General features: G+C 46.6%; 2 protein-coding genes across 2 annotated transcripts in view; one reads left to right on the top strand and one right to left on the bottom strand.

The window, feature by feature from the left end:
* Positions 1 to 20,783, top strand: part of LOC102536339 (von Willebrand factor A domain-containing protein 3B) — a 122,433-nt gene extending 101,650 nt beyond the window's left edge. Inside the window, 7 exon segments of the mRNA XM_072951371.1 lie at positions 3,445 to 3,556; positions 7,395 to 7,519; positions 9,197 to 9,334; positions 11,885 to 11,985; positions 19,657 to 19,899; positions 19,901 to 20,252; positions 20,712 to 20,783. Of these exon segments, the coding sequence (XP_072807472.1) occupies positions 3,445 to 3,556; positions 7,395 to 7,519; positions 9,197 to 9,334; positions 11,885 to 11,985; positions 19,657 to 19,899; positions 19,901 to 20,057 (876 nt within the window). The 3' untranslated portion in view covers positions 20,058 to 20,252; positions 20,712 to 20,783.
* A 3,827-nt stretch (positions 20,784 to 24,610) lies between these two features.
* The window catches only part of LOC140689988 (uncharacterized), a 72,725-nt gene continuing 69,768 nt past the window's right edge, over positions 24,611 to 27,567 (bottom strand). The window contains exon 46 of the mRNA XM_072951370.1: positions 24,611 to 24,750. Coding sequence (XP_072807471.1) covers positions 24,741 to 24,750 — 10 coding nt within the window. The 3' untranslated portion in view covers positions 24,611 to 24,740. The remainder of the gene's footprint in view (positions 24,751 to 27,567) is intronic.

Here is a 27,567-nt window from a genome sequence, read left to right as displayed (position 1 = left end):
TCTGTCTAGTATCTTGATGTTCACGAGTGGAAGGGGGGTGGAAATCAGCTCTAGGGACAAAGATTGCGACCGGATTGTCTTTTCCTTCTAAAGCTAAAGACAACTCTCTGGGCTGGAGATTTCAGCTGGGTGGACGCCAGCACCCTCCTGCCACGAGGCTTATCTTTATTCATTAGCTAAATTTTATTCTAAACAGGTTTGGGGATGGTCACTGACCTCCCTGTCTGGAGTAGGTGAAATGAGTGTGGAGGGCTTATCCGTAGGGTCCAGGCAGGAACAGCATCCCATTCAGTTGCTTCAAGTGAAGACACATGAATGAAGGGACTATTCGCAGAGATGGAGGCGGCCACCAGGGGATTTCACCCCTGCACTGGGAATAGTGGGAAGTTGTCGTCACCCCTAGACTTGAACGGTGGGGGGAAAAGTGCAGGTACTGCAGCCGGTGAGAGTGAAGCCCGCCAGCAGGAGAGGGAGGTGTTCCTAGAGAGACGGAGGGAGGGAGGGAGGGAGCCAATACCCCAGTCTCCTCCTGCTGCTGCCCTCTGGACTCCTGCCTCCCATTGGCTTACCCTATCGGGAAGTCGGCCAGCAAGGGAGATGGGGGCGTGTTGTCCTTGGGGGTCCTGGGGCGTGGAGCCGGACAGGGCTGGGGGAGAATGGACCCGGTGAGTGACCGAAGTAACCAGCACAGAGATCTCTTGAAAAGTTTTCTTAAAGGCCCAGCATCTTTTTTTTTTTTAATTTAATGCCATAGCCTCATGCAGGATGTCTGTACACAACCATAGTAGACAGTTGGTGGTGGTCCACACTGCAGGCAGTGACACAAAAGTGGCTCCAGAGTGTGGCTATTGTGCACCTCTGGAGTAGGGATAACTCCGAATGACAGATCGCAGAGCTGTAGTGATTCTCAGGTTTAAATAACTTAAAACATTTCAAGTTTTTCTCTCTTTGGTTCATCCCTCAAAGAGCAGTGAGGGAATATTCCCCGAGAAGATATTACAAGTTTGCTCTGCAAGCTCGGGGAAGCAAGCGCTTCATTCAGCATAATAATGCATATTTATGGTTAGGGTCCTTTGCTGCTACCAAAAAGAGAAAAACAAACACCCTCCAAAAGTTCCCCCTTTCACAAAAACCCTGTGAGTTGCTATTGGTTAAGGCTGGATTGGAGCTTTTTGCTTTCAGGGTGGTTACCTCCTCCCCATAGCCCAGTGCTGCTCCGGGCTGGGGACTGGAATACCGTCTGGTAATTCAGGGCTTCATCCTGCGATTGTTTCTCGTGCTTCCTGATGGGCCACTCGCACAGCACCAGGGACCACACTGGGTTGAGGGTAAGACTAGACAGCTCTGCTCGGGAAGCAGCCCCCGCAGAGGGAAGTTGGAAACCACGTAGAAGTTTTGGGGACGTGTGTTGATCAGACTGTGTTTTCTGAAGTGATGACAGACGTTCCCCAAGGAGGAGGGGAAAAACAACTCCACAAAAACAAGTCTGCTTTGGATTTTAAAGCAACGCTAAATGCCCAAGGCTTCTTAAAGGGGATGATAACTCTCTCTGCACGTCCTTCTGGCCAAAGCTTCCCCCTTAAGCCTTAGGCGCACCCAGTGTCCTCATTGTCCCCGTGATCCCCGTGCCAATGTGCTGTGCTTGTGAGAGGTCTTGCAAGGAGATTTAGCTTCCTCTTCAAACAGGAGGGGCTGAGGCAGGAAATTCCACTTGGAGCTTCATCCTTTGGCCTAAGGTTTTGACTCCTGATAAAATGCAAATACCCTGGGAAGGAATGCGCTCTAAGCCTTTCATTTCTCTCTCTCTTTTTTAATTGAAGTACCGTCAGTTACAGCGTGTCAGTCTGGTGTACAGCACAATGTTCCAGTCATGCATATACATGCATGTACTTGTTTTCATATTTTTTTTCCATTAAAGGTTATTACAAGATACTGAGCATAGTTTCCTGTGCTATATACAACAGGAACTTTTTTCTTAAATCTATTTTTATATACCGTGGGTTACTCCTCACTCTGCTGCCGAGATGGGTTGGGCAGGAGTTTGCCACCCCTGATTTACATTTTCCCGTGAGGATTTTTTCTCATTTTCTTTCCAGGGCCCATTTCTAAAAGGGACGCAGACCCTGGATCCTCTTGTGGTAGAGAAAACCCCTCCAAATCTGAATAAGGGGAGAGACAGTGAAGGTCAGAAAACGCTCCAGGCTGGCCCTGATCTCCTCATCAAGGTTTTAAAGAAGAGTTGAATTATTCACAGAGACAGTTTGCAAATGTTCTGGTCTAATAATCAGCAATCCTAGCCAGAGAAAAGGTCAGAACATGCCTGCCCCCACATGTATTATCCTATTACAGCGGTCACAGACTTTCTTCGGCTTTAGGGACAAACATGGACAGACAAGCACGTTGGAGCTGCCCCTGGTACAGTTGAGAGGTTGCATGCAGCAGAGTTCAGTGATTTGGGTCAGGAAAATATATAGTGGTTTTATAACAAGATTCCAAGCCAAAGACTAGTTCTAGTTACGTCATACAAATGCATTCGTACCTGATGTGGAAACGTTGTTTGTTAAATGGAAAATTCGAAAGTAACAAACACTGAGTGATTTCACCTGAGAGCGTGACCTTGGAGCTAAGTAATGAAACGAAAGGAGGGTGGCACCATTTTGGATCGTGATCTACATCCCTTGGTAATGGAATCTGGCAGAGAAGTGAATTGGATTCTCTGAATTTTGGAGACAAGGCAAAATCGAATGGCCCAGTGGACATCATCCTTACTGCCGGTGTCCTTGCCCACCTGACTTCCTCAGTGAAACTGGCATGCAGCTACCCGCATGCACCTAAGCCTGGAGATGTGCTGGTTTATTGGTTTAGTGCTAGCATGTCTTGTTCTCATTCTCTGACTCTTATCCTCTATGGATTCTTTTTAAAACCCAGTGGCATCCTTGTATTGCACGTGGCAGGAACGGAACAGGGTGGAGAGCGTTCTCTGGCATGGGCTGTACATACATGTATGTATGTCTCTAAAGTCTTTGGCAAGATTCAAAAGCAGCAGGATATCGTCTTCCTGGACAGGTGCTGTCAACCTTGTGACTGAAGGGATGGTGTGTCTAGCTGCCCTGACTGATGTCCTTCCATCCCGGGAAAGCGATGCTGTGTTTCTGTGAACGAACTGTTGTGTTTGTTTTAACAAAGCTTGATGGAATTTAGGCTGCAAATTCTGCCTTACTTTCTATGTACAGTGGTCCCCATATCAGTTCAGTTTTAAGAGCCTGTTCCCAACAGCATAGAATGGAAGGTACTCAGAGTGAGTACATAGTATGTGCACATTGTATAATTCTTCAACAGTGCGATTCAAGTAGAGAATCCCAAGCTATCCTGTATCTGTGGTTTTCACTGTCTGCATTGACTTTTTCTATCAATTATTAATGTTTTATCTTTTTTTTTTTTAAGCAACAGAAAAGTCAAGGAACTCCAACAAAGAAAATCAAATCCAAAAAACTGGATCCACTCAAAGGCCAGAAGGTGATTGCAAGATGTGATGAAAATGGCTTTTATTTTCCAGGTAGATGTTTTATTTTGTAAGATTCCTTTGTTAAGTAATGTGGTATCAGGAATTAGAATTTCTCTAAAACACTGACACTTTCCCTAAAACACTGACACTTGATGGGCTGTACGAAGGTATTCCACTTCTAAAATGAAATGATGGTGAGGTTTCTCCTCATATTTGTGGGGAAATAATAGCCAGAAAAACTTGTTTATTTTAAATCTCTCATTTAGTAAACACATTTTTACTACATATCTATTGTTCCATGTGTGTAATATTACTAAGTATTCTACTGTAGTGAGGAAACAGGAGAAAATTCTTGTCTTTGTGGAGCTTACTTGCTAGTGAAGGAGACAGACAACCAACCAAATAAATAAAATATGTAGTGTTTCAGATCCAGGGCTGTGAGGAAAATCAAACCACAAAGGGAGTTGAGAGTGTCAAGGTGAAGGTTGCAATTCTAAATATGGTGGCTAGACTGGGATTTCAAAATTGTAGAATAGATAAACAAGATTATACTGTATAGCACAGGGAAATATACACAAAATGTTATGATAACTCACAGAGAAAAAAATGTGACAATGAGCGTGTATATGTCCATGAATGACTGAAAAATTGTGCTAAACACTGGAATTTGACACAACATTGTAAAATGATTATAAATCAATAAAAAAATGTTTAAAAAAATAATAAATAAATAAATAAATATGGTGGCTAATGAAGAGCTTCCGGGGAAGGTGGCCTATGAATAAGGACTTGAAAAAGGACAGGAAAGCCATGAGATTCTTTAGGGGAGAGAGCTCTAAGCACAGAGAACAGCAGTACAAAGTCCTGAGGCTGGAGTGTCCACGACATCCTCTTCCCGGGAGCCAGTGTGGCTGGATCAAAGAGGTTTGCCGAAGACATCTGGGGCAAGTGATCCTGAAGGAATCAGCCAGGTGAAGTTCAGCAAGAACTCTATGGATAGTGAAAATCATATGTGTGAAGCTCTAGAGGTGAAGAAAAGCATATGTCTGGAGAAATAAAATAGATTATGGCTGGGACCTAGAATGCAAAGGAAGGGTAGACAGTAACAAAGCTCTTCAGAGAAGGTGGGTATGGGGCTGCTCATAATGGGTCATGTTAAGAAGTTGGGACTTTATTGCGGAGCCACATTTAAAGCAGGAAGAAACATAATCATACTTGAAGTTTTGAAAAAATCTCTCTCATTGATGTGTGAAGAGTATATACAGTGGATTAGGATGTCACTTAGGTCCCTGGCTTGGGCCATAAGGTAAATGATGGCACCTGTCGGAGATGGTGTGGACAGGAAGATAACGAGGTGTGTCTGGGACATGATGAGCTGTAGGTGCACCATGAGGCACTGGAGTTCTCAGAGAGGCTGTTGGAGATATGGATCTAGAGTCTGGAGAGGAAATCTGTCTGGAGATAGAGATTTTTGACACCTCAACACAAAAGTCATTGAAATCATGGTAAAGGCCTACTGGGAAAAGAAAGCTTAGAGAAAGAACCCTGAGAAAGAGCTGTCAAGAGATTATACTTCGAAATATAGCTGCTCTTACATGTAGGCATTACCTGTCAATCTCCAGTTAAAAATAATTATTTATTAAGCATAATTAAATCAAATCTGCCTTTGAAGCAGGAAAAATACTTCAACAGGAGTTTGGGTTTCCTGCAGGCACATGTGTAGAGCTGACAACTAGGATATTTTATTTGAAACTGGGTAAATGTGCTTTGAAGTTGATGGGATGGGAGTAAATACGGATCTGGATGTGTGAGATAATGAAACTCTGCTTTTCAAGAGCAGGGCCTGAGCACCTTCCATTTCTCTGGGGCCTGATCATAGGAGACCAGCCCTGCTTGGTTTTCTGAATCTGAGCCGTAGTGAGGGATCCAAGGCTAATTTGGCAGTTGAATGGGAATACATGAAAGCACTGGGTTCCCAATGTGCCTGGATTAAGGCTTGGGATCAATTTGCTGGCCAAGGTCCCAGAAAAAAGTAGTATTGCTCGAACTTTTCCCTAGCACCTTCCCTGTATGATAAGAAAATGCAGAAGGGTAACCGCCGCTCACCCAGGGAATCGGGGAAACGGGGCTCACACTTAGCCACCGGCGGTACCTGAGGCCACGTGGGTAGTGATCATTGCCCCGGTGATTTTAAGTATGCAGCTAGAAGCAGGGGACACGCACTCCTAACAGCTCCATGGGGTTTGGCCATTTGGGAATTTTTAATTTGCGGCTCAAATAAATCATTTTAAAGGTAATAAACATTTGGATTTAGTCCTATACTCAGTTATTTTGATTAGTGGCTTGTTAGTAAATACTGACTCTGCCGAATTAAATGATGAGGCTGGGTAACTGGATGTCCTTAATTTTTGTTCCCCTCCCCGCAGTCCTCCTCCCTTTGCACCGAAGTCAATGAATCTTTTCTTTAATTGGGAATTTCAACTCTATTTTACCCTTATAGCGTTTTTTTTATAAAAAATAATTTTAAACTTACGGAAAATGTGCAAGAATAATAAACGCCCAAATACTCTTTGCCCAGATTTACCAGTTTTTAACATTTTGTCACATTTATTTACCACCGTTATTATTTTATTTTTCTATTCTCTCTCTCTCTGTCTCCTTCGCTCTACCCATAAAACATACATTATTTTTTCTGAACTATTTGAGATTAGGTAATGTCATCATGCCCCTTTGCCCGTTAATCCATCAGTGTGTATTTCTCAGGAACAAGGCTATTCTCTTAATAAAACCACAGTTGAGTTATCAAATTCAGGAAATTTAATATTATTATATACTCTTTTAACTATATATTCCAATTATCTTAATTGTCCCAATAATAGCCTTTATAGCATTTTTTCTCTCTTACAAGGTCTCAATTCAGAATCGTTATTAAAATTTTGTTACCGTGTCTGTTTCGTCATCTTTAATCTAGAATCATTTTCTAGCCTTTCCTATCATCTGTCATGATACTGACATTAAAAAAATTTTTTTTTCCTTTCTTTGGCCATTTAAAACAAGACACGTGAACTTGAGAATCGAAAATCAGCAGCTATTTCTTTGCCACATGAAAGGACACAGGATTTGTCAAGGCCAGCATGGGAGCTGGAGCAGGGGTGCCAGGCACTCACACCTTGGGAGCCCAGTGGGGTCGAACACATTTCTGTCTCGGACTAGGGGGTCCAAGTGCAGCTGTCACTGCCAGGGAAATGTCATGTCAAAACTTCCCTCTAATGCTTATAATCCCTTTTTAATGGGAAAAGAAATTTCAACTAGGATAAATGACAAAATACGTGCACCTTAACACCAGTATTTTCTTTTCCTGTTAGAATACTCTCTCTGTATATAACTAAAAGACAAGAAAACTTGCTGCTTTTTTTCCCTTCCTTTACTGATTGTATATTTTAGGGAAGCCTTTGGGTGTGTAATATTAGCTGAAAAGTTGATGAGGGGAATTCATATTTCCTTTCACGTTCACAACTTAACAATAACGGTTTTCTATCTCCAAGTGTTACAGAAGGAAATACGGCTAAAAGAAACAAACAAGAGAATCGGATGCTAGGAAGTGTCTGGGGAGAGAATATTTCTGGGAACAATGTTCCCATCAGGACGGTGCTGGTGATGCTGGTTGAACGGGCTTCCTGTGTTCTCTCAGCTTCCTAGCTCAGCTCCAGACCACTCTGACTGAGCAGGCATCCCACAGGATCCAGTGTTATCTGGTGGAGAAATCAAGTGGCAGGCACACTGATTGAAACAGGCAAAGTGTTACAGCTCAGTGAAGTCAACAGGCTGCGGCAAGCCTAAGGGAATAGGCATTGTCTTTATATTTTATTTTAAATCTGACTCCTTACAGGGGTTGTGAAGAAGTGTGTGAGCCCCACCCTTGCGCTCGTGGGCTTCCGGTATGGAGACACCAAGGTCGTGCCCATCTCATTCATCACGCCTGTAGGGGGCGCCATGCCCTGCCCACTGCTCCAGGTACCTGCTCCAGTCATCTCTTCCCGGGCCCCTTTTCACCATTCCCAAAGCTCTGGATAACAGTGGCCCCTGTTCCTATGACCTCTTGCTTAGCATTTTCTTTGCTCCTGACCCTGATCTGCTAACACCCTGTTAAGGAGCTCAGGACAGCACAGACCTGTTTGCATTGCCCCTTGAGGCCCTTGTCACTTAACAGACACTAGACAGTTTGGGGGAGGGATTTGCTATGACTGCTGGTGCTCGTGAACTGCAGAAGATGATACTAAAACAGATTTAATAACAAGAGGAGAGAGAAACTGTAAACTGACTATACTTCAATTAAGAAAAAAAAAAAAAAAGAGCAGAGGTAGCACTTTCCTTGACATTGTAATCAGCTGATGCCAGACCTTGATGCCCAGAACATACATCTGAGGGGTGAGCCAGGCTGATGTGTTCTCATCTGCTTATAAATTCGTCAGAACGGTGCTGTGTCTAGCCTGTCCCCTTGTGCTATCCTCATCCCAGCACCAAGGCCAGAGAGTAGAGAAAGCCCTCCCCCATCTCCACTGCTGCTGTTTCTTGGATACTGGGAGCCAGGGCAAAGAGCACCCTGGGAGCACTCACAGGATTCCACATTGGTGTCTGTCCCTGCCTCCCCTGGGCAGACTTGAGGCACACATCAGTGCACTTTGCCCCTGACCGTTAATCCCCTCCACCTGACAGATGCCCAGCAGCCCTGTGTGCCCCTTCACGAGATTTGCTTTCTGCTGGAACTTCTCTCTTTGTGACTTTTCCCCATGTATGCGCTTCAGAGCCACATTAAACAAACCTCATCCTTTCCTCTGCCCTGATCACCCTTCAGACGTGTAGGGCGCTGTTCATTCTCTCTGTGGTCCTCATGTGAAACTGTTACTGACCCGGTTTCCTGGACCCTTTAATCAGTAGAAATCGGTAAGAGGCCAGAGGAGGAATTCAGGCAAGGCCTTACTGGGACTTGTGCTGCAGCAAAAAAAAAGTTACAGTGCCCTTGCTCACTCCCTGGGGGGTTTGGAGGGGCCAGCTTGTTCCTAAAATGGGGTGAGGGTAGGAGCAGGTCAAGGGGTCAGGTCAGAGGGGTGGCTCAGGTAGTCTGCCCACCCCCTTGGTGGTGCTGTGTGGCAGTGCCCTGCTTTTGCTTCCCGCACCTCAGAAGTGGCAGTTAGGTTTTTGTTCTTATTATATCTTATTACTCATAACTCACCCCAACTTCACATGCACACAGTTACTTTTGTCCCCTTATAGTTTCTTCGTATTCTGTTGCTCAAGGAGACATTTGTCCAGGTGCAAGCACTGCAGCAAAGGGCCCCAGGCCCCAGGTCCCAGCCTGGCTCTAAACGTTCCAGGTTCCTTCAACCAGTCTTTGTAGGATATGGTTTCCAGACCCCTTGCCATCTTGCTAGCTGTCCCTGGGACCTATGTCAGGTGAAGTCCTGCTAAAAATGAGGCTTTGCCAAACTGATCACAAGTTTCTAGCTGTGGCCCAGTGAGCCCAGAGAATTTTGGAACTAGTGACTCTTTCCAATTGAGAAAAAAGAAATATTTGAATTCTAGCATTAGTACTTGCTAATCATCTTGGGGGATGTAAAACAAGCTTATATTGATATTGTCTATAGCATCTGTAAGCAAAATATTTGCTATGAATTATGTTCTCATCTACAGGTTGGTGATTACGTGTTTGCCAAAATTGTGGTACCCAAAGGATTTGATTTCTATGTCCCCGCCATTGTCATAGCCCTTCCAAACCAGGATGCAGCTGAAGATAAATTCTACACAGTTTTAAAGTGTAACAACCGGAGAGTAAGTAGACTTTCATTTAGAAAAGAACTTTCTCTGTAAGCAGAAAGTAGCTTCTTTTACCCCGCCTTTCTTGTGGGCAATGCTTCTCTCTTTCCTGGCACTGCCGGAAGTCTTGAAAGTGATTTCTCAGCTGTATCTATCCACCACCACCCCGACATCCACTCCCTGTGGTTAGACATCTGTCCACTGTGCAACACAGAATCTGCCCTCACTAAGGTCGCCATGGCCTCCTAGCACACCTTCATCCTTCAGACGGTCTTTGGGGCTCTCATTCCACATCCGATGGCTGGGGAGGCTCGCTCCCATCCTGGCCTCGGCCACAGCCTCCCAGGGTTCTTACTGCAACACTCCCTCTCTCAGCCTTCAGTTGAGAAGGCTGTGACCCCCACGAGCAGGGGTTTGGACAGCATCCTGGGGACAAAGGGAGCTAGATGAGCAGAACCTTGAGATAAGAGAGGGCAGGTGCCAGGGTGGCAGGCAGAGGAGCAGGGCTGTAGAGGGGGCCCAGGGAGGGCTGAGACGTGACCTGGACCTGCCCTCAGAGAATGATGGTGCTGTTACAGATCCTCCCGTTCTGCTAGAGGCTGAGACCGAGCATGCTGTAAGGGAAGCAGGAAGCTGGACCAGGAGCTAGGGACTCAAGGATCCCGAGAGGAAACTTTACTAACCCATTTTAGAGATAAGACTCAACTACTGCGGCTGAGTCTGCTGTCCTTCCCTGTGTATTTTCCCTGAAATTCGAGAAAACAATCTTTATCAGTTTACTAATCTGATGATATCACTTGCCTGCCTGATGTACCCTCCCCGCCCCCAAACTCACTTCTCAGAAAACTCAAGGGAAAGCCCAATGTGACCCCAGCCCAAGCCCAGCTTGCCCTGTGAGCTTGGCTTCCAGCTCTGTGGAAGGCTCACTGCTCCATGAACACGGGGCTTTTTCAAGCCCCTGGGTGTTACCTCTTCCTGAACCGCCTCCCCATCTTCTTTCCATAAGAGCTCCTGCCACCCCAAGTCTCTGCCCGACTTCTGCCGAGGCCCTCAGGCTCCCCCGCACACTGTCCTGCCTTCCTCCCACGCTGGCTGCCTCTCCGATCACCCCACTCCTTAAAGGCGGGGACTGCGTCCTAGTTGTCTGTGCATCCCTGGCACAGCTCCTGACGAAGAGCAAGTTCTCACAACTGCTTTATAAAGTACTTGAATGAATGATGTTTCCATTCTGATGGTCCACTTAATATGCCTGAAAAATGCATTGGCAGCACCGAGCAGCAAACCAAACTGGTGTTCACTGTGTTACACACTTCTTACCCAGCACAAATACTAACCTGAGTGCCTCCCACGGTGAACAGCTGAACGCTCACAACACTGTGAGGTGGGGGGTGGGGGTGCAGCTCAGCAGTAGAGCGCGTGCTGGGCAGACACAAGGTCCTGGGTTCAGTTCCCAGCGCCTCTGTTAAGGGGGAAGAAATAAAGCTTAAAAGGTCTGTACTATTATCCCCATCCTCAGATAAGAAACCCGAAGCAGAGAGGTGCACCACACCCAGGCTAAGTGGTGGGACGGGTATCTGAGCCCAGGCAGTCTGATTCAGTCGCCTGCACCCTGAATGTCTGTGCTCAGCTGCCTGTATTTAAATACTATCCAGTCAGTTGTTGACTGTAGCGCGAGGCATGGCCATCAGGGAAGCGGTCATGGTGAGTGGATTTTAGGATGAAGGGTTGAATTTTAGGGTGGATGAGTGGAGACCATCGGAGCCAGTGGCCCCAGGAGCGCAGTATCTAATCTAACAGAACAAGACAGGGAAAGGGCGTCTTCTTATCAACCCAGGAAAATTCCCTGAGAGACAACGGGCTTTCCTGGAGCTGTTTGGATGGCAGTGAAGAAGCAGCCTGGAAGGGCAGCGGGTGGGAACATCTCAGCCCGGTGGCCCTGCTCTGAGGATGTAGACCAGGCAAGAGAGGAGAAAGCAGAACAAGGGACGTTAGAAGGGACGGGGCCATGGGCAGATCCCAGATGTGGGGAGAGATGAAGCAAGGGACCCAGCATCCCTGACAAAGAGCCTCAGAGCCCAGAAAGGACCTTGGAAGTTACCCACAGGGCAGTGGGGCCCTGGACCAGATGGCATGGTCTCAGGGAGGAACACTGAGCACAATTCCGATAGAAATTCTGGGAGACTTGGGCTGATGGTGGGACATCCAGCAAGGGATGGCGGTGACAGTTTATAAGTCTAGGAAAGAGATGGCCAAGGCTGAAATTAAGATAGACGGGAAGGTGGGTACATGAAGGAGTGTTTGTGTGTGCACACACACGTGTACACACACATCTTATGTGGGCGGACTTGGCAAATAATCCAGGATATGGGAAAATGACAGAGAGGACCAAATGACGACTTTTATTCCGTGTAAAATTATCAAGCATTTAAACTGCCCTTTAAGTACCGCCTGGAACAGGATAATGGCCTAGTAGCTGTTCTAATGGGTTGAGCTAGAATAAAATTACATCTGAATTGTGGACATTTCTGATTTAAATTTGAATGAACACTTTTGGTATTTTTACAGGAATTTTGCCCTCGGAGTGCACTTATCAAGATCAGCCAAAACAAATATGCTCTCTCTTGCTCTCAAATAAAATCACCTCCAATTCTGGAAGATTCAAAAGTGTAAGTGGACCCAACTTTTTTACTTTCTGAATTTTATTTATATCTTTGCACCTTTACTCTGTTTCTGAGTTGAGATCCATGATCTCTAAACACCTGGGGAGAAAAGCAAGGTTGGGGGACCTCCTGCTTAAAATGCAGCTCCGTGACGATTGTTCCTGCCTTCAGCGTCACGCCTTATACCTGCTGGCTATTTGTCTGTCTGGTTCTGATCTCAGATTCAACATTATATATTTTACTGACCCTTCCAAAAGGTGTTCAATCCTGCCACAAATCTGACGGATTTATTTTCCTTTTATTTGTAAGGATTCAAATAATGAAGCCTCACCGTAAGGTACGAGGTAGATTAAGTTGCAGTTGGGACCAGTCACCTGTCACCTCTCCCTTTTCAGGGTGAGAGTGAGGTGCTGGCCCTGGCTTGCCTGTGCCCAGGTGAGTGGCAGGGGATGGGGTGGGTCTCCAGGGGCGACAGCAGGGTGAACACATTTTCATCTGAGGCAGCAGGATTGCTAAAATCTGGAAAGGTGGATTAAAGCAAAATCAGTAAGAAAAAGCTGAGGCCTGGAGAGCAGGCAAAACCCCAGGTCCCTGGGGCCAACGAGGGGCATCAAAGTTGGAATCCGGAGCCCAGACCTTGGAGGTGGAGGTGGGTTTTGAGAATGAGCTGGGGAAAGGGATCCAGGAAACACCTTCCAACTTCACCTGGAATTTGCGTGCCATCTTCGGGTGCCAACATCCATCTCCCAATGGCCTCACCTCATACTTCATAAACAGGAACCACCAGACATTCTCTCCCTGAGCTTCTTTCCCCACCCCTGGGCTTGTGCAAGCCTGTATCATCCCCGCAGTGTCAAAGTCCCTCCTCTCGTCCAAGTCTGATCTGTCCACCAGGCCCGTCCCCTCTGCCCGTGTCCTGGACTCTCCTCCTCTCTCACCTTAGCTCCTCTCCCCCAATGCCTTCACCTCAGTGAAAACCCACAGTTGCCTCCCCTATTACATCTGTGCACGCATGTGTGCACACACATCCTAAATAAGTAGACATCGCTGGGCTCTGCAGTGCAGTCCAGCACTGCCTTTGCCTTCACCGCCCGGCTCTGCGTGCAGACTCACAGCCTGTCAGCTCAGCTGTCTCACCTCCTGCTGACTCCCTAAGCATGGGGTGTGTCACCCTGCCCCCTGCAGGAACTGCTTCCACAAGGACCGCTCAGCACCTCACACACTCACACCCATCATCTCCACTCATGCTGACCTGCCTATCGGCCACGCCCTCCTTCTCTAAGCCCCGCCTCTTGGGGCTGGTTCTCTCTCTGGACATCCTCCTTGCCTGATTTGACCCTCACCCAATGCTTCATGACTCCGTTGACACTGAGGACCTCTTATCTCCATCTCCAACCCAGACTGCTCCTGTGCTCTTGCCTCAGGATCACAGTCTGAGAGTGGGACCTGGGGTCAGGTTGTTTAAAGCTCCCCGAGTGGTTGCAGTGTGCCACCATGGTTGACGACTGCAGTGGAAGAGGCGTCGGAAACTAAGACCTGGGCTCTTGTCCCAGCCCCACGCTCACTCACTTATGTGTCCCTGGCAGGTTGCTCATCACCTCAGAAGTTGTTCTTCATCGTGAGGTTAGGGTGGTGTGAGCACTGGAGACGGCCATTGCCATGCCTGGCGTAAAGCAGGTGCTTGACACACAGTGGGATTCATCTCCTTTCTGCTACCAAATCGAACTTGGGTCCGTTGGCCTGCGTGCAGCAAAGCCAATCTACTGACACCCGGTTGTGGTGAAGGAAAGTACATTTATTGCAGGGCACTGAGCAAGGAGAATAGGTAGCTAACGTTCAAAACACCCGAACTCCCCGATGGCTTTCAGGGAAGGGTTTTAAATGGCAGCCTTTGAGGTGGGGGCTGCATAGTGCATGATCAGCTCGTGGACTTTCTTCTGATTGGTTGGTGGTGAGGTAACATGGTGGTGTTTCAGGAATCTTGATCATCAGCCTTCAAGTTCCAACCAGTCTGGGGTCTCCGTGCAGGTGGTCGGCATGTAGTCACCACCCTCCCCCTGGGTCAGTGGAGGGGGTGGTCTTACTGTTTGCAGAACAACTCAAAGATCTGTGTCAGATTGTTATTTTTATCCCTTGAGGAAGAACTAGTTCTCGGTTTTGTCACTAAACTGTTGTTTGCGTTATCATCACTTTTCTTGCTTGACTGCTTTCCCTCTGTCTCTGCAGCCCCTCACTTCCCAAATTAGTAACTGTCTGAATCTCTCCTGGTTCCTAAAGAGGGTGGTACACAGTGAAGGCAGGAAGGAAAGTATTTGGAAGGGGAAGGGGTTCAAAATGGCAGAATATGGCCACAGCTGATGCAAATTTTCATTTTCAGTTCAAAATTTTGACACTTAAATGATTCTTCAAGACTTATAGCAAGGTTGGCTTGTAAAATAGGTTACCTGTTTCGCTAAATGCGAAAGAACTAATTCTTAAAGGAGAGAATTTTAGTATCACTGTATTTGTGGTGTGAAATGAAGTGAGGCTGTTGCAGTTTTCTCCTTCCCTGGCAACCTGGTGACCGCGTTCTCTAACAGCTCCTGAGAGGGTGGAGGGGAATGCTTGCTCTTGCCTCACCTTCAGGAAAGTCCATGAGCTCTTCTACGGTTCATGGCATCAGAGATGTCTGTTCTAAACGAAAATATTCCCTAACGTGTCTATAACTTTGTCCATTTAGAGAAAACACATGTAATTTCTCCTAACTCCAAGAAGCGAGTGGACCAGAAGGAATTTTCCCCCATTTTGGCCTCCTCCCTCCTCACCAGGCTGGAGATTCACAGCCCAAGCTCCTCCCTGACTACCTCCTGCACCCCGAGGTCCTGGTCACGTCAGAAGGCTGTGGCCTCTGGCCCCTTCAGGGGAAACACTCCTGGTGGGCTTCATGCTCTGGCTTCTGGTTTTCTCCAGTGAAGGGACGTGCCTCTACCAGGTGTTACTCAACCACCCGCAGGTGGGGACCACATGCTTCTATGGGCAGGGCGCCCCTGGCAGGCCTGGGCTGAATCCACGCGGCTGGTGCCGTGTAGCGGGCTGGGAATCCCTCCCAGCAGAGCTGGAATCCATTCTCCCTTCCTTCTTGGCAGAGCAAGACTTGGGCAAATTACCTTCAAGTTCTCTCCTTAAGAAGATTCGCCTTAGAGGGAGTTTGATTTCTTGAAGAAATGAGCCACCTTCTAAGTGTGGTCAAAGCAAGGCCAGACTGGACGAATCATTTCCTCTGTGCTCCGGAAAAGTCACCGGGCATCTATAGGAGGCTGTTGGGCAGTGAGATCCTGAAGGCAGGCGTGTTCGTCCGCTGATGTGTGCCGGTAACTGTGTGGCCTTGGGGCCAGGGCTGGGCATGAGAGTCCTGGAGAGGAGACCCCCTCCCGGGGCTCACATGAGGTTTGTCTGGGTCTGCGGCCAGCTCTCAGTTTCTGTTACACAAAATATTCGTCTCTCGTTATCTTTCCTTGAGCAGTTAATTTTCCATCAAGCTATTTGGATTTAGGAGTGTGCCTCCAAGGAAATTATAATTCCCATGCTGTTGGACACTCCTCCCCTTACTCCACGTCACGCGGCCTCACATTGCCTTCCCGACAGCACAGATGTTAAGTCATTGATGAAAACTTCAAGATTCAGCGCCGCCTCTGACATTGCATGAGATGAATCACTTCTCATAATCTCGCTTGGCCACTACTATTTTTCCCTTAGAAGGAGCTGTGCCCCTGAACCCATTAAGCCCGTGTATGTCACGCGCTCTGTCGGTCCCTTCTGGTCAGATCCTGAGGCTGGGAAAGCAGGCATTCAGCATTCACCGTGTCTGTGTGTCCTTCCTTATCCCGGGGGACAGATGCCATTGTGTCTTCAAAAAGCATGCTCGGGCTTGGGACGAGAACGCAGAGAGTCGTGGAGGTTCGTTACTCCTGAGGGCCAGTGGGAGCTGTTTGGATGACAACAGCCTTTTCTCATCAGCCTCTCCATTTTCTGCCCCTGCATTGCTAAAACTCGGGGGCCTCCTGGTCCTTATCAGACACCTGTTCGGTGCTGACTCCAGAGTTCCTCCCGTTCTTCATGTTCTATGAGACACACTCGGGGCAGAATAGAAGCGAGCCCTGGGGGCAGAGTACAGCTCAGTGGTAGAGCGCATGCTTAGCATGCACAAGGTCCTGGGATCAATCCCCAGTACCTCCAGTTAAAGAAAAAAAAAATGTCTGAATGGCTTAAAACAAAACCTGAGGCCTCAGGGAACCAGCAAGAACAGGGCCAAGGGGACAATACCTGATCAAGCGAACTGGTGGGCCTAGCTAGACACAGAGAGCGAGCAGGGAGAGGGTGCTCAGCTGTCTCTTCCCTGAAGTGGATCCAGCTGCTTCTGAAGAGCCCACAAAGGTCACAAAGGTCACAAAGGTACAGTGCCTGGCTCCCCGCAGTGTTGGCCCATTTGTCATGTTATTTAACCAATTCTGTAGCCTAAAGTTATGCATAGGGGACTTAATTTAACTCTCTTGGTCATGAGATGGGGCAAAAGAAAGCCATTTAGCAGTGCCTTTCCAAGCCAGCTGATGGAGACGGTCCACCAGCCCACCAGCCGGTATCAAGAGCTCGGCCACCCCTCCCCTTCCCACAGAGTGGGCTGGGCCAAGCAGAGGGAGGGTGCCTGGTGGGGAGGGCGTGGCTAAGAGCTTTCACATCAGATCGCATCTACCCTGCTCCCCCATCCCATGAGGGGACATTTCCTTGTGGAATATCTTGAACTTGGTCAACTTCCGTCATTCTGGAGAGTAAATAGGGTGGCCCAGCAGCGTATGCTTTGTTTATGTAAATAAAGGCTTTTCCTTTTCCAGGATCAAAATCCCAGCTCATATTTATTCTAATCATGACAACTTAAGTGGTTTTCTTCTTATTCCAAAAGTTAATGCATGGTTAATAGAATTTAGGAATTAAAAGCAAAAGGGATATAAAAAACCATCTATAGTCCCTCAGTTCAAAAATAATCATTTATACTTTGATATATATCTTTCTAGAGTGTTTTCTCTGCTATGTTGATTCTTTCTCCTCAAAATAAAAAGCTTTGTTTCTCATTATTTATGACAGTTGAGAAAAGATTGTTTAATGTGGAGGAAGTGAGGATTCCACTGGCATACATTTCCCTGAAGCAACGATTAAGAGATTGAATCAAAGGTTTCCAGTCATCCCATGCATTCAGTCTTAAAAATAGAAATGAAGCTGTACCATACATTCTGGTTTGCAGATTTTTTCCATTTAATACATTATTTGCATCTTTGCATGACAAGGGCACCTCTGTTTCATTATTGCCTGCCTCCAGTGTAATCCTTCAGGTTGTCCATAACTTAGGTGACCAACCCCCTACTGAGGGCCAGATGTGCGCTGCTCTTGGTCTTAGATTCTCTTCTTCCTGGGTTCCTCCCAAGATCGTCTTCCCAGTGTCCTTCAGGTGGGTAGGTAGCCCCTCCTCTGCCTTACTCTTTGGGTACCTCTGGTGCACCTGAAAAATTCTCTTCCCACGCCTCCTTCCTTGTTTCTCTTCTTTCTGACAGTTTATAGCTTGTAGACTGGACTGGGACCAATCCTAATACATGGGAGATAGAGAAAAACCTCTGAGAAGGAAGTAGTATATGTATCAACTCGGTCTGCTCTGGAGGGAGATAGCAATTTGAGGGATAGTTGATGGTAGTGTGGTGGATAAGACTTTAGACTTCAAAGAACAAGGCTGGTGATTACAACCCTGCAGTGTGATTTCAAGATGAATCTCCGAGAACCTGGCCTCACAGAACTTAGACATCCACACAGGTGCTGGCCTTAACATTTCAGGATCATCTTGTTGGTGGTCTCCTGGGAAGAATTTTGCCAATGCTATGGCTACTAGTCAGGCCATTTTTTTAAAAATTTGTAGTCAAATAAACAAAACATAAAATTTAGCATTTTAATGCATGCAGATCAATGGCATTAAATACATTCACACTGTTATACAATCATCACCACCATTCACCTCCAGAACTTCTTCCCAAATTGAGACTCTGCACCTGTGAACTCTGCATCCCATCCCCTCTCCCCCCCACACCCTGCCCTTGGCAACCACCATGTTATGTTCTAGCTCTATGATTTTGACTAGGGACCTTGTATACATGAAATCATAGTGTTTGTCATCTCGTGATGAGCTTATTTCACTTGGCTTAACGTTTATCCATGTTATAGCAAGTGCCAGAATTTCCTCCCTTTTTAAGGCTAAACAGTATTCCATTGCATGATTTTGCCATATTTTGTTTATCCACTTGTCTGTCAATGAACACTTGGGTTTCTTTTACCTCTTGGCTATTGTGAATAATGCTTCTATGAACATCAGTGTACAGATCCGTTTGGGTCCCTTTTTGTGAGTATATACCCAGCAGTGGAATTGATGGATCATATAATTCTATTGTTACTATTTTGATACTGTTTTCCACAGCAGCTGCACCATTTTACATTCCCACCATCAGTGCACAAGAGTTCCAGTTTCTCCACATCCTTGCCAACACTTGTTAACTTTTTGGTTTTGTTTTTTCTTTTTTTCAGCAACAGCTATCCTAGTAGGGGTGGCCAGTTTTTTAATCTCTCTTGGAAATTACCTCCTGGGTCCTTGAGCCAGTCTTTGAAAAGTATCACATGTAGATGACTCTTAATCCTTGGAAGAGGGATATGATTGATGGGACTTCCTGTTTAAAAATAACTAAAAATCTTTTCTCACATCTGCTAATTTTTTCTTGACAATTTCCAAAAGGTTCCGAAGCAGCCATGGTCACAGTTATTCAGAGCGAAAGCTGGGTGAGCCAAGATGGCAGATACCGATTATGGAAACAAAATAAGTTTTAACACTAGGCAGCTGTTGTCCTTAATTTACCTTGAAGGCTTTGAAAAAAGCAAGTTCCCAAAATGGAGTGTCATGATGGCATGGCTAGAATGGGGTCATGGTGTTCCCAAGATGCCTTTTTTGAAGGACAACACTTCTAGATAAAATAAACTGCCCAGTATATTTTGTTTTATTTCTTATACCCTTTGACCAACATCTCCCCATTTCTCCCACTCCCCCAGCTGCTGGCAACCATCATGCTATTCTCTGTTGCTATGAGTTTGGCTTTTTTTAGGTTTCACATATGAGTGAGATCTTACAGCATCTGTCTTTTTCTGACATATTTCAACCAGCATAAGGCCCTCAGGGTCCATCCATGTTGTCACAAATGGCAAATTTCCTTCTTTTTTATGGCAAAATAATATTTCATACATATCACATTTTCTTTATTCATTCACCCACCAATGGACATTTAGTTACCATATCTCGGCTATCGTAAATAATGTTGCAGTGAACGGGGGAGGGCAGATATCTCTTCAACATACTGATTTCATTTACTTTGGCTTTTGACCCAGAAGTGGAGTTGCTGCATCAGATGGTAGTTCTATTTTTCATTTTTTAAGGACCCTACATACTGATTTCTGTAGTGTTTGCACCAGTTTACCTTCCCACCAACTGTGCACGAGGGTTCCCTTTTCTCCACATCCTCACCCACACTTGTTACCTCTTGGCTTGGACATCTCTGTAGACAGAGCAGCTGTCAAGACCAGGGCAACCCTGATCTCTCTCTTTCTCTCTCTCTCTAGGGAAGACATGGACATGAGAAACTCTACTTTACCAGTATGGCCAATCCAAGAAGCTGACACTGGGGATTCACAAGCACTAAAACAGGAGAACCCTAGAAGGAAGAAAAAGAAAGCTGCCAAGAGGCTGCCTCTCCAGGAGATGGCATCCTCGGACTCGGACGACTCTTCCCGTGGCAACAGGTCCCGAGAGTCCTGCCCCAAGAGACACGTCAAGCCCAAGGCGGGAGGGGGACGACATCGTTTGTCTCCGGAGCACCCTGAGACCTCTCCCGGGGGTAGTGCACACGCGGTCACTGCCCAGGTTCCGGGCCAGCTTAGGCCACACCACGGCAAAAACTCTAACACCCTTAAGTAACGCTAACATCCACTTCCCAGAGAAGGTCCTCGGCCCTGGGGTCTAGGAGTCAACCAGCTACACCATCGCTGCCACGCCTCCACCTGGAGCAGTCCCACCCTGCCCTTGTAAAGCAGCAAAGGGCTGAGGAGCATCGCTGGGAAAGCTTAAAGCAGCTGGTGGCAACCATGTAGGAGAGAGCCAGTGTCCCTCCAGGGCTGCCTCAGCCACCGGACACTGTGGGACTAGCCCCTCTGCTGAGGTAAGGCCGCCCTCCCCCCGCCCTCCCCGCCCCGGTTGCAGCACAGGCAGACTTCCGTGCCGCCCTCCACCCGGACCCCCTGCCTGTTTGAGCTTAGTGGTTCTGGCTTTTCCGGACCATTCTTTATCCCGTTCTTCTCCCTGTCCTCACGGAACTGTACTCAGTCTTCCGGTAAACTCCCCACGCCACCCTGGAAGTTTGAGCTGACAGATTACTGTCATGGGATTTTTAAATTTTTTGAAATCTGTAGTTCTAATCTTGAAATGATGTAGTTCCAATCCAAGCCTGCCATCTAATTTTAAATTGAGTATCTCATCTGAATTAGGAATTTTATCATTTAATGTTAGGACTGAAATTAAGTCCTAGTAACTTTTCTGAGAGCTGCAAGGCTGAACGTTACCTATCTTACTGTTTTCTGGAAATTTTTATTGAGCCGTCCCTAATTATTTTTGTCTCTAGTCTGTTGTAGGTCCCTCTAATTGAGCGTGGAAGCAGAATAAAAGCTCTTACACTGGGAACATTCCAAAACTATCGGGCTGTTTGTTACTGTTGTCTTTGAACACATTTTAACAATGGCATACAAAATTATTCACTTCTGTTCAATGATTTTTGGTAAAATTAGCTTCATTAATTTCAAAAGTGAAAAAAATTTCCCCAATTCTCTTCTTCTTGTCAGTAATAGCCCTGGGGCTAGATAAGAATAGGGTACAGATTATTAATAAGGAAAATCTTAGTTGCTTTTTGCAAATAGAAAAGGTAAGGCAGCATTGTGATACCCTCAAATTCACAACCTAATTAAAAGTGATGCTTACATTCCCAAAAGCGGGGGGGTCACCAAGGTTATGGCAAAGAGCTTAAAGGAGGAATCCACTTCCAAAAATATGAAAGAAAAAGAGACATCAGCTCAGCATCAGAGTAAAAGTATTAATGCAGGGAGGCAGGAACTGAGGAGTAAGAGAAGGAGCTAGAACAAGGCAGGAGATAGTGTGTGGGGAAGCACACTGTCCCCCAGAACTCTGGAAGGCCCTGGAGCAGTTATCTGGGTTTGGTCTGCACAGTGGAGAACTGGTAGGGTGGGAGAGAAGCCATTCATCCAACCATAGTGATTCATTCGTACATGCATGCATTCATGTAAGCCTGCATGTGTTCATTCAGTTATTCAGCAAGCAGCTGAGTGCTGACAGTGTGCCAGGTTGCAGAGAGACCATTAGACTGTTCTGTCCCTCTTCATCTCCCCGGGGATTCAAGGCTGGACTACAGGACAGATATGCATGCTAGTTTATCGATATTACATTACCACGCATGTTATGTTCAATGACATTAAGTGATATGTTCAATGATAACGCCCAGTTTCTGTGTGCTGGGAAAAACTGCAGTAATGACAGTGTATTTCCACTTCAGCCAGTATGGAACAACAGGAACTGGATTTCCACCCCCACCCCCTGCCTGAAACAAATAAAACGCCTGATAAAAATGTATGTCACAGTGGTTTCGAAAACACTGGACGGAGGCATTGATCTCCGAGAAACAAATGAGCTGAGCTGCAGCAAAGGGAGGGAATGCATTTCCTTCCACACTGCACGTGCATCTGTGTGCATTGCCTCAGGTAATTTGTGTGTTTCATTTTCACAAATGTATTATTTGCACTTTTAGCATATGACAGAAAAAGTAATAAAAGAGGTTCAATCTGTAAAAAAAAATTAATAGTAGCTAAATATCCAGATTTTATAGCCATCCTATGTAATTGGCCTGGACCTTAAGCCAGGGGCAGGAGCGTCAGAATGGAGTGACTGACAACCACCCAGAACTATGGGGAGTGAGTACAGGGTGATAAGCACTTACCAGAAGAAGGGGAACAGATAGTTCAAGAAGAGACCAAGTGACGGCTTGAGTGATGTAAGAAAGATCCATGCGTCAAGTGACAGAATCACTGACGTGACCTCTGAGTTCTTTCTAACTCCAGGAGTCTATGAAACAATAACCTAGTCCATTACCAATTTCAGATCAGTTCCATATAGATGAAAAGCCAGCCTTATGAAAGCGGGGAGGTGTTGTAGCTAACACAATTAGATAAGAAACACTAATTAGAGGAATAGAATTGAAAAAGAAGTAAAATTATATTTGCGCATGATAAAAATTATACCTGAAGAACCTGAGAGAATAAATGATACTCATTCTAACCAAAAAAAAAAAATTCAATGATGTGGCAGATAGAAATTTGATACACAGAAATCAGTAGACTTCTTGTGTGCACAAATAGTGATCAATTAGAAGATATACTGATAGAGAAAAACCTCATTGATAATAGCAACAGAGAAAATTAAATACAGTCATATTTATATGTTATGTAAATGAAAAAGGCATCTGTGCAATGGTCCCTCGGTCGTTTATTTCTTCACTGCAGGCTGAGACCATTTGCTCAAGAGCCTCCCAGCACCAAAATCAAAATTTCGCACTTTAAGTTATTTTTAAAATAGTCCAAACAAGCGTATTTTTAGTTATTTAGACGCTGCCTGCTTTTCATACCCATGAAACCTCACTCAACAGCTGTCCCTACACACTGATAAGCTCGGGCCTTGTGGTTGTTAGTTACCAGGCTCCAAAGCAGCTGCTGCCCTTCAGAGCTTTCTCACCTGGAGACTCCCCGCCTTGCTGCTGAGTGACGTCACCTAGACACACAGGCCCTCTCTCCCGCCTTCCTGTCCCCAAGCAGGTCCCTTGCCTGCCTTCCAGAAGAGGCTGTCACTGTAAGCCTTTGAAAGTCCTCATGCTGTTAGGGACTTTCTCTCTCATTCAACCCTACCCACGTGCCACCCAGTAGTTTGTTGTGGTGTGTTACTATCTTACCCAATGATATCTTTTCTTGATCAGTCCCCAAAACCCTCAAACCCCCTTCAGATATCTACAAAAAACAAAACAAAACCAAACCTACAGCTACTATCACAGTTAGAGTTGAAGGAATGAATGCTTTCCCTTACAATTAAGAATAAGGCAGTGGAGCTCACTTCCACCACTTCATTAAATATTATACTGAGGTTCCTAGTCAGTGGAGTAGGCAAGAAAAGGGCATAAAACTCATAAGGATCAGAGAATAAGTTTCAAAAAACTCTGTTTTAAAAATTGTATTCAAAATAATGTTAAAAACCACAAAGTACTTAATAATATAAAAATTTAACCCAAAAAGTGACCACCTCTATGCTGTAAACTACAAAACATTCCTTAGAGAAATTAAAGAAGACCCAAATAAGTAGCTATACCATGTTTATAGTCTGGAAGAATCAAAGTTACTAAGATGTGAATTGTCCTCAAATTTATAGATTCAATGTAATTCCACGCATAATTCCAGCAGGTTTTTTGATAGAAATTGAGAATCCGATTCTAAAATGTATATGGAAGTGCAAAAGAATTAGAATTTCCAAAGCATTCTTGAAAGAGAACAATATTAGGTGACTTAAATTACTGTTATCAAGACTTGCTCTAAAGCTACAGTAAACAAGAGTGTGGTGTCGGTGAAAGGATTGCCATATGTATCTTTGGAATGGAAAAGAGAGTCCAGAAATGGACTCACACACATATATGATCAATTGATCTTCAACAAAGGTGGCAACGCAGTTCAATGAGAATAGAAGTTACTTTCACTAAATTACTGGAAATATTGGATATGCATGTGGCAAAAGGTGAACATCAACCTTTACATCAAACCATAAATAAAAATTAACTTGAAACTGGTCATAGACCTAAATGTAAATTATAAAACTATAAAACATCTAGAACATAGGATAAAATCTTTGTGACCATGAGAGTAGGCCAGTACTTCTTTGTCAGATCAAGATCACAAAAGCAATAAACATAAAAGAAAAAATGAATAAATTGATTTTCATCAAATTTACAATTCCTGCTCAATACCAATAAAGAAATGCATAAACATGCCACAGATTAGAAGAAAATGTTTGCAAAAATGTTATCTAATAAAGAACTGGTATTTAGGATATTAAAGTAACTCTTAAAACTCAATAATAAAAAAGCAGACAAATGAATTTTTTTTTAAAGTTTAAGATTTTATTGCATACTTCACAAAAGAAGATATATGATTGGCCACAAGTGCATGAAAAGCTGGTCCACATCTTTAGCCACTGGGGAACCTCTGATGGTCTTTTTTTGTGTCAATTTGGCTAAACTACAGGCCCCAGTTATTCAAACACTAATCTAGACGTTGCAATGAAGGTATTTTGTAGATATGATTAAAGACTATAACCAGTTGTCCATAAGAGAGATTATCCCGGATAATCTGGGTGGGTCTGATCCAATCACTTGAAAGGCCTCAAGAGTGGAACTGAAGCTTCTCTGATGAAGAAGAAATTCTTCCTGTGGACGGTAGTGCCCAAGAGTTCCAGCTTGCCCTTCTGACAGCCGGCCCTTTGCACGTCAGTTTGGCTGGACTGGAGAGGGTGAAGGTGAGCTCTGGGAGGGGTGTTGTCTGGCAGCCGTTCAGAAGACCCTAGAGGATGCAAGATGTTGCACTGTGATCTTTAGATCTAGAACCACCAGGGCAGAAACACCACATATCCTGCTGCATACTGGGGCTGCTTCTCTCGTGTGGGTTGCCTGGGACAGTAGGCTCATCATCTTCCAAAAGAGGGACCACACTGCGCCTGTATATTCATTTTCATGTCCTTTCTCACCATGAGCTACTACAAGATACTATGGTTCCCTGTGCTGTGTAGTATAAACTTGTTGCTCTATTTTATATTTACCAGTCACTATCTGCAAATCTCGAACTTCCAGTGTATCCCTTCCCACCCTGTTCCCCTCTGGTAACCATGAGTTTGTTTTCTGTCTGTTTAATTTTAGATTCCACATGAGTGTTGTCATATGGTGTTTTTCTTTCTTTCTGGCTTACTTCACTTAGAATGTTGTTTTCCAGGGCCATCCATGTTGCTGCAAATGGTATATTTTTTATGGCTGAGTAGTATTCCACTGTATACATATGACACGGCTTCTGTATCCAGTCATCTGTTGATGGACATTTAAGCTGTCTCCATGTCTTGGCTATTGTAAATAGTGCTATGAACATTGGGGTGAAGGTGTCTATCTGTATTAAGGCTCCCTTTGGATATATGCCCAGGAGTGGGATTATTGTATCATATAGTAAGTGTATTTTTAGTTTTTTGAGGAATCTCCATACCATTTTCCATAATTGCTGTACCAAACTACATTCCCACCAACAGTGTACAAGGGTTCACTGTTTTACACACCCTCTCCAGCATTTACCATTTGAATATTCATGTTTTAATTATTTTATTGCAGAAGCGACATGTAGGATAATGAAAAAGTGGCATCCTGGTGGCTGGGGGATGAGCCTGTGTGTGTGTCCCCATGCATGTGTGTATGTTCCTGTATGTGTGTACATGTGTGCCCTCCATGTGCCTGCATGGGGGTGGGGAGTGGGGCTGGAGCCTGTGTGTGTGACTGAGTGACATCTCAGGCACGTGGGCCTGGAGGGGTGTGAGAGGCCGTGATGCTGGGCTGCGAGGCTGTGACCTGACCAAGGCCACACAGCCCGTCTTGGGGCTCAGGGCCCCACCCTTGCTTCCAGGCCTGTCACCAATCAGCTGGGGTGTTCTCTGCCGTGACACAGGACTTGGAGTCCTGACCCTGAGGGCCCCACAACTTCGCTCAGGAGGGGTCTCTGGGGCAGGAGGAGGAGGCTGGGCTTGGCATGGGGAGGGGGAAGCAGGGAATCCAAGGGGGTGAGCACGGCTCTGGAGTTTGGGGGTGACCAGCAGCAGCGAGGTGAGGGGAGTAGGAAGGGCCTCCTCACCAGGACTGAGTTTGTCACCCCGGCCAGGGGAGTCGCTTTTCTGCACAAGGGCCAATTTAGAAAAATGTGGAAAACCAAGTTTCAGGCTCCATGGTAGGTAAGTCCCATTCCAGACGGAAATAGCAGGATGTGACCCCATAAAAAGTGGTGAGCGCACGTGAGCCATCGCCCCGCCCAGAAAGGAATTCCCCCGAGAGCCAGAGCTCATCCCACCCACCCAGGGGTCTGGGAGTCCTGGAGCGATGGCCCTGCTGGGGTCCCACTACCCAGGAAGATGGGGAGAAGGGCCGCTGGTCATACAGTCGAGGATCAAGGAGGGGAAGAGACCTGCCCAGGTCACCCAGCACAGGAGGGCAGTCGGGTGGGACCCAGGGCTTCGGGCTTGTCACAGGCCCCCTTCTTAGGACAGGGGCATAGGCCTGCCTGGAAAGAAGCATCGGGAAAGTGAATAACCCTGCAGACAGGGCCAAGTTGGCTGGCTGGCCGAGCCTCAGTTTCCCTTCTGTGGAACAGGGGATGGGACGGCGCCTGCTCACAGGGTCTCTGTGAAGCTAGAGATGGTGCTGCTGTGGTGCTGGGGAGAGCCCTCCTGGTCCTCCTTACCTGGGAAGTGGCCGGAGGGCCCTGGGCGCGGCTCTTAGCCCCATCCTGAGGGCCGATGGTGTCTGTCTAGCTGGGCAGGCTGCTGGTCCCTGCGGCCCTGACAGTGGCAGCTACACGGCTTGGTGAAGGATGGGCCAACTCCCCTTCCCAGTCACCCTGGCCCATCGTCCCCCACCACGCACCCTGGGCTGGCTCCCTCTTTCCTTCCTGCCTCCTCTTGTCTCTGCTTCCCCCTACCCGGTGTCCCTCTCTTGTCACCTCCTGTCCCTCTCTAGGACTTGACCTCCACCCTTCTCTCACTCACACGCTGTCTCTCCCTGCGTGTGTCTTTCTCTGCCTCTCCCCCCAGACCCTCAGGCCCTGAGCTCAGGTCTAGCCCTGTCCAGGGCCACAGGGCCACAGGGCCACATCTCTCCCAGCCCTCCCACCCTCACAGCGAAGTTCCAGCCCCAGCCCTGCTCACAGTGGAGGAGCCCGGTTACGGAGCTGCTCCTGCTGGCATTTACTGCTGCATCGCTGTTCCCCCCACCTCCCGGGCAGCGCAACAGTCTCACCTTGACCTGTTTGTGGCCCAGCCTGGACCCCAGAGCTGCTGCAGGGCTGGCTGCCTCCCCCACCTGGAAGGAGGGCCCCGTGGGCTCCAGGGACAGCTGGCGCAGAATGGAGTGGACTCTTTCTATACCCAACACCTTCTCCCTGGCAGTGGTGGCGCCCCGCCCACCTCAGAGTCAGGAGGCTGTGGGAGGATGAATGGCGCTCACGGGGCTCACTGAGAGCACTGTCGCCCTCAGCCCCCCTCAGGGTCTGCCTGGAGCCAGGGCTGCCAGGCAGCTGACGCGGGGCGGGGGCACGGGCCTGGTCAGTGCAGGGCCTCTTGCTGGACGCCCATGG

The sequence above is a fragment of the Vicugna pacos genome, chromosome 28 (genome assembly GCF_048564905.1).
Source record: "Vicugna pacos chromosome 28, VicPac4, whole genome shotgun sequence".
In the NCBI taxonomy this organism is placed as follows: Eukaryota; Metazoa; Chordata; class Mammalia; order Artiodactyla; family Camelidae; genus Vicugna; species Vicugna pacos.
This window is presented reverse-complemented; position numbering and strand designations above follow the sequence as displayed.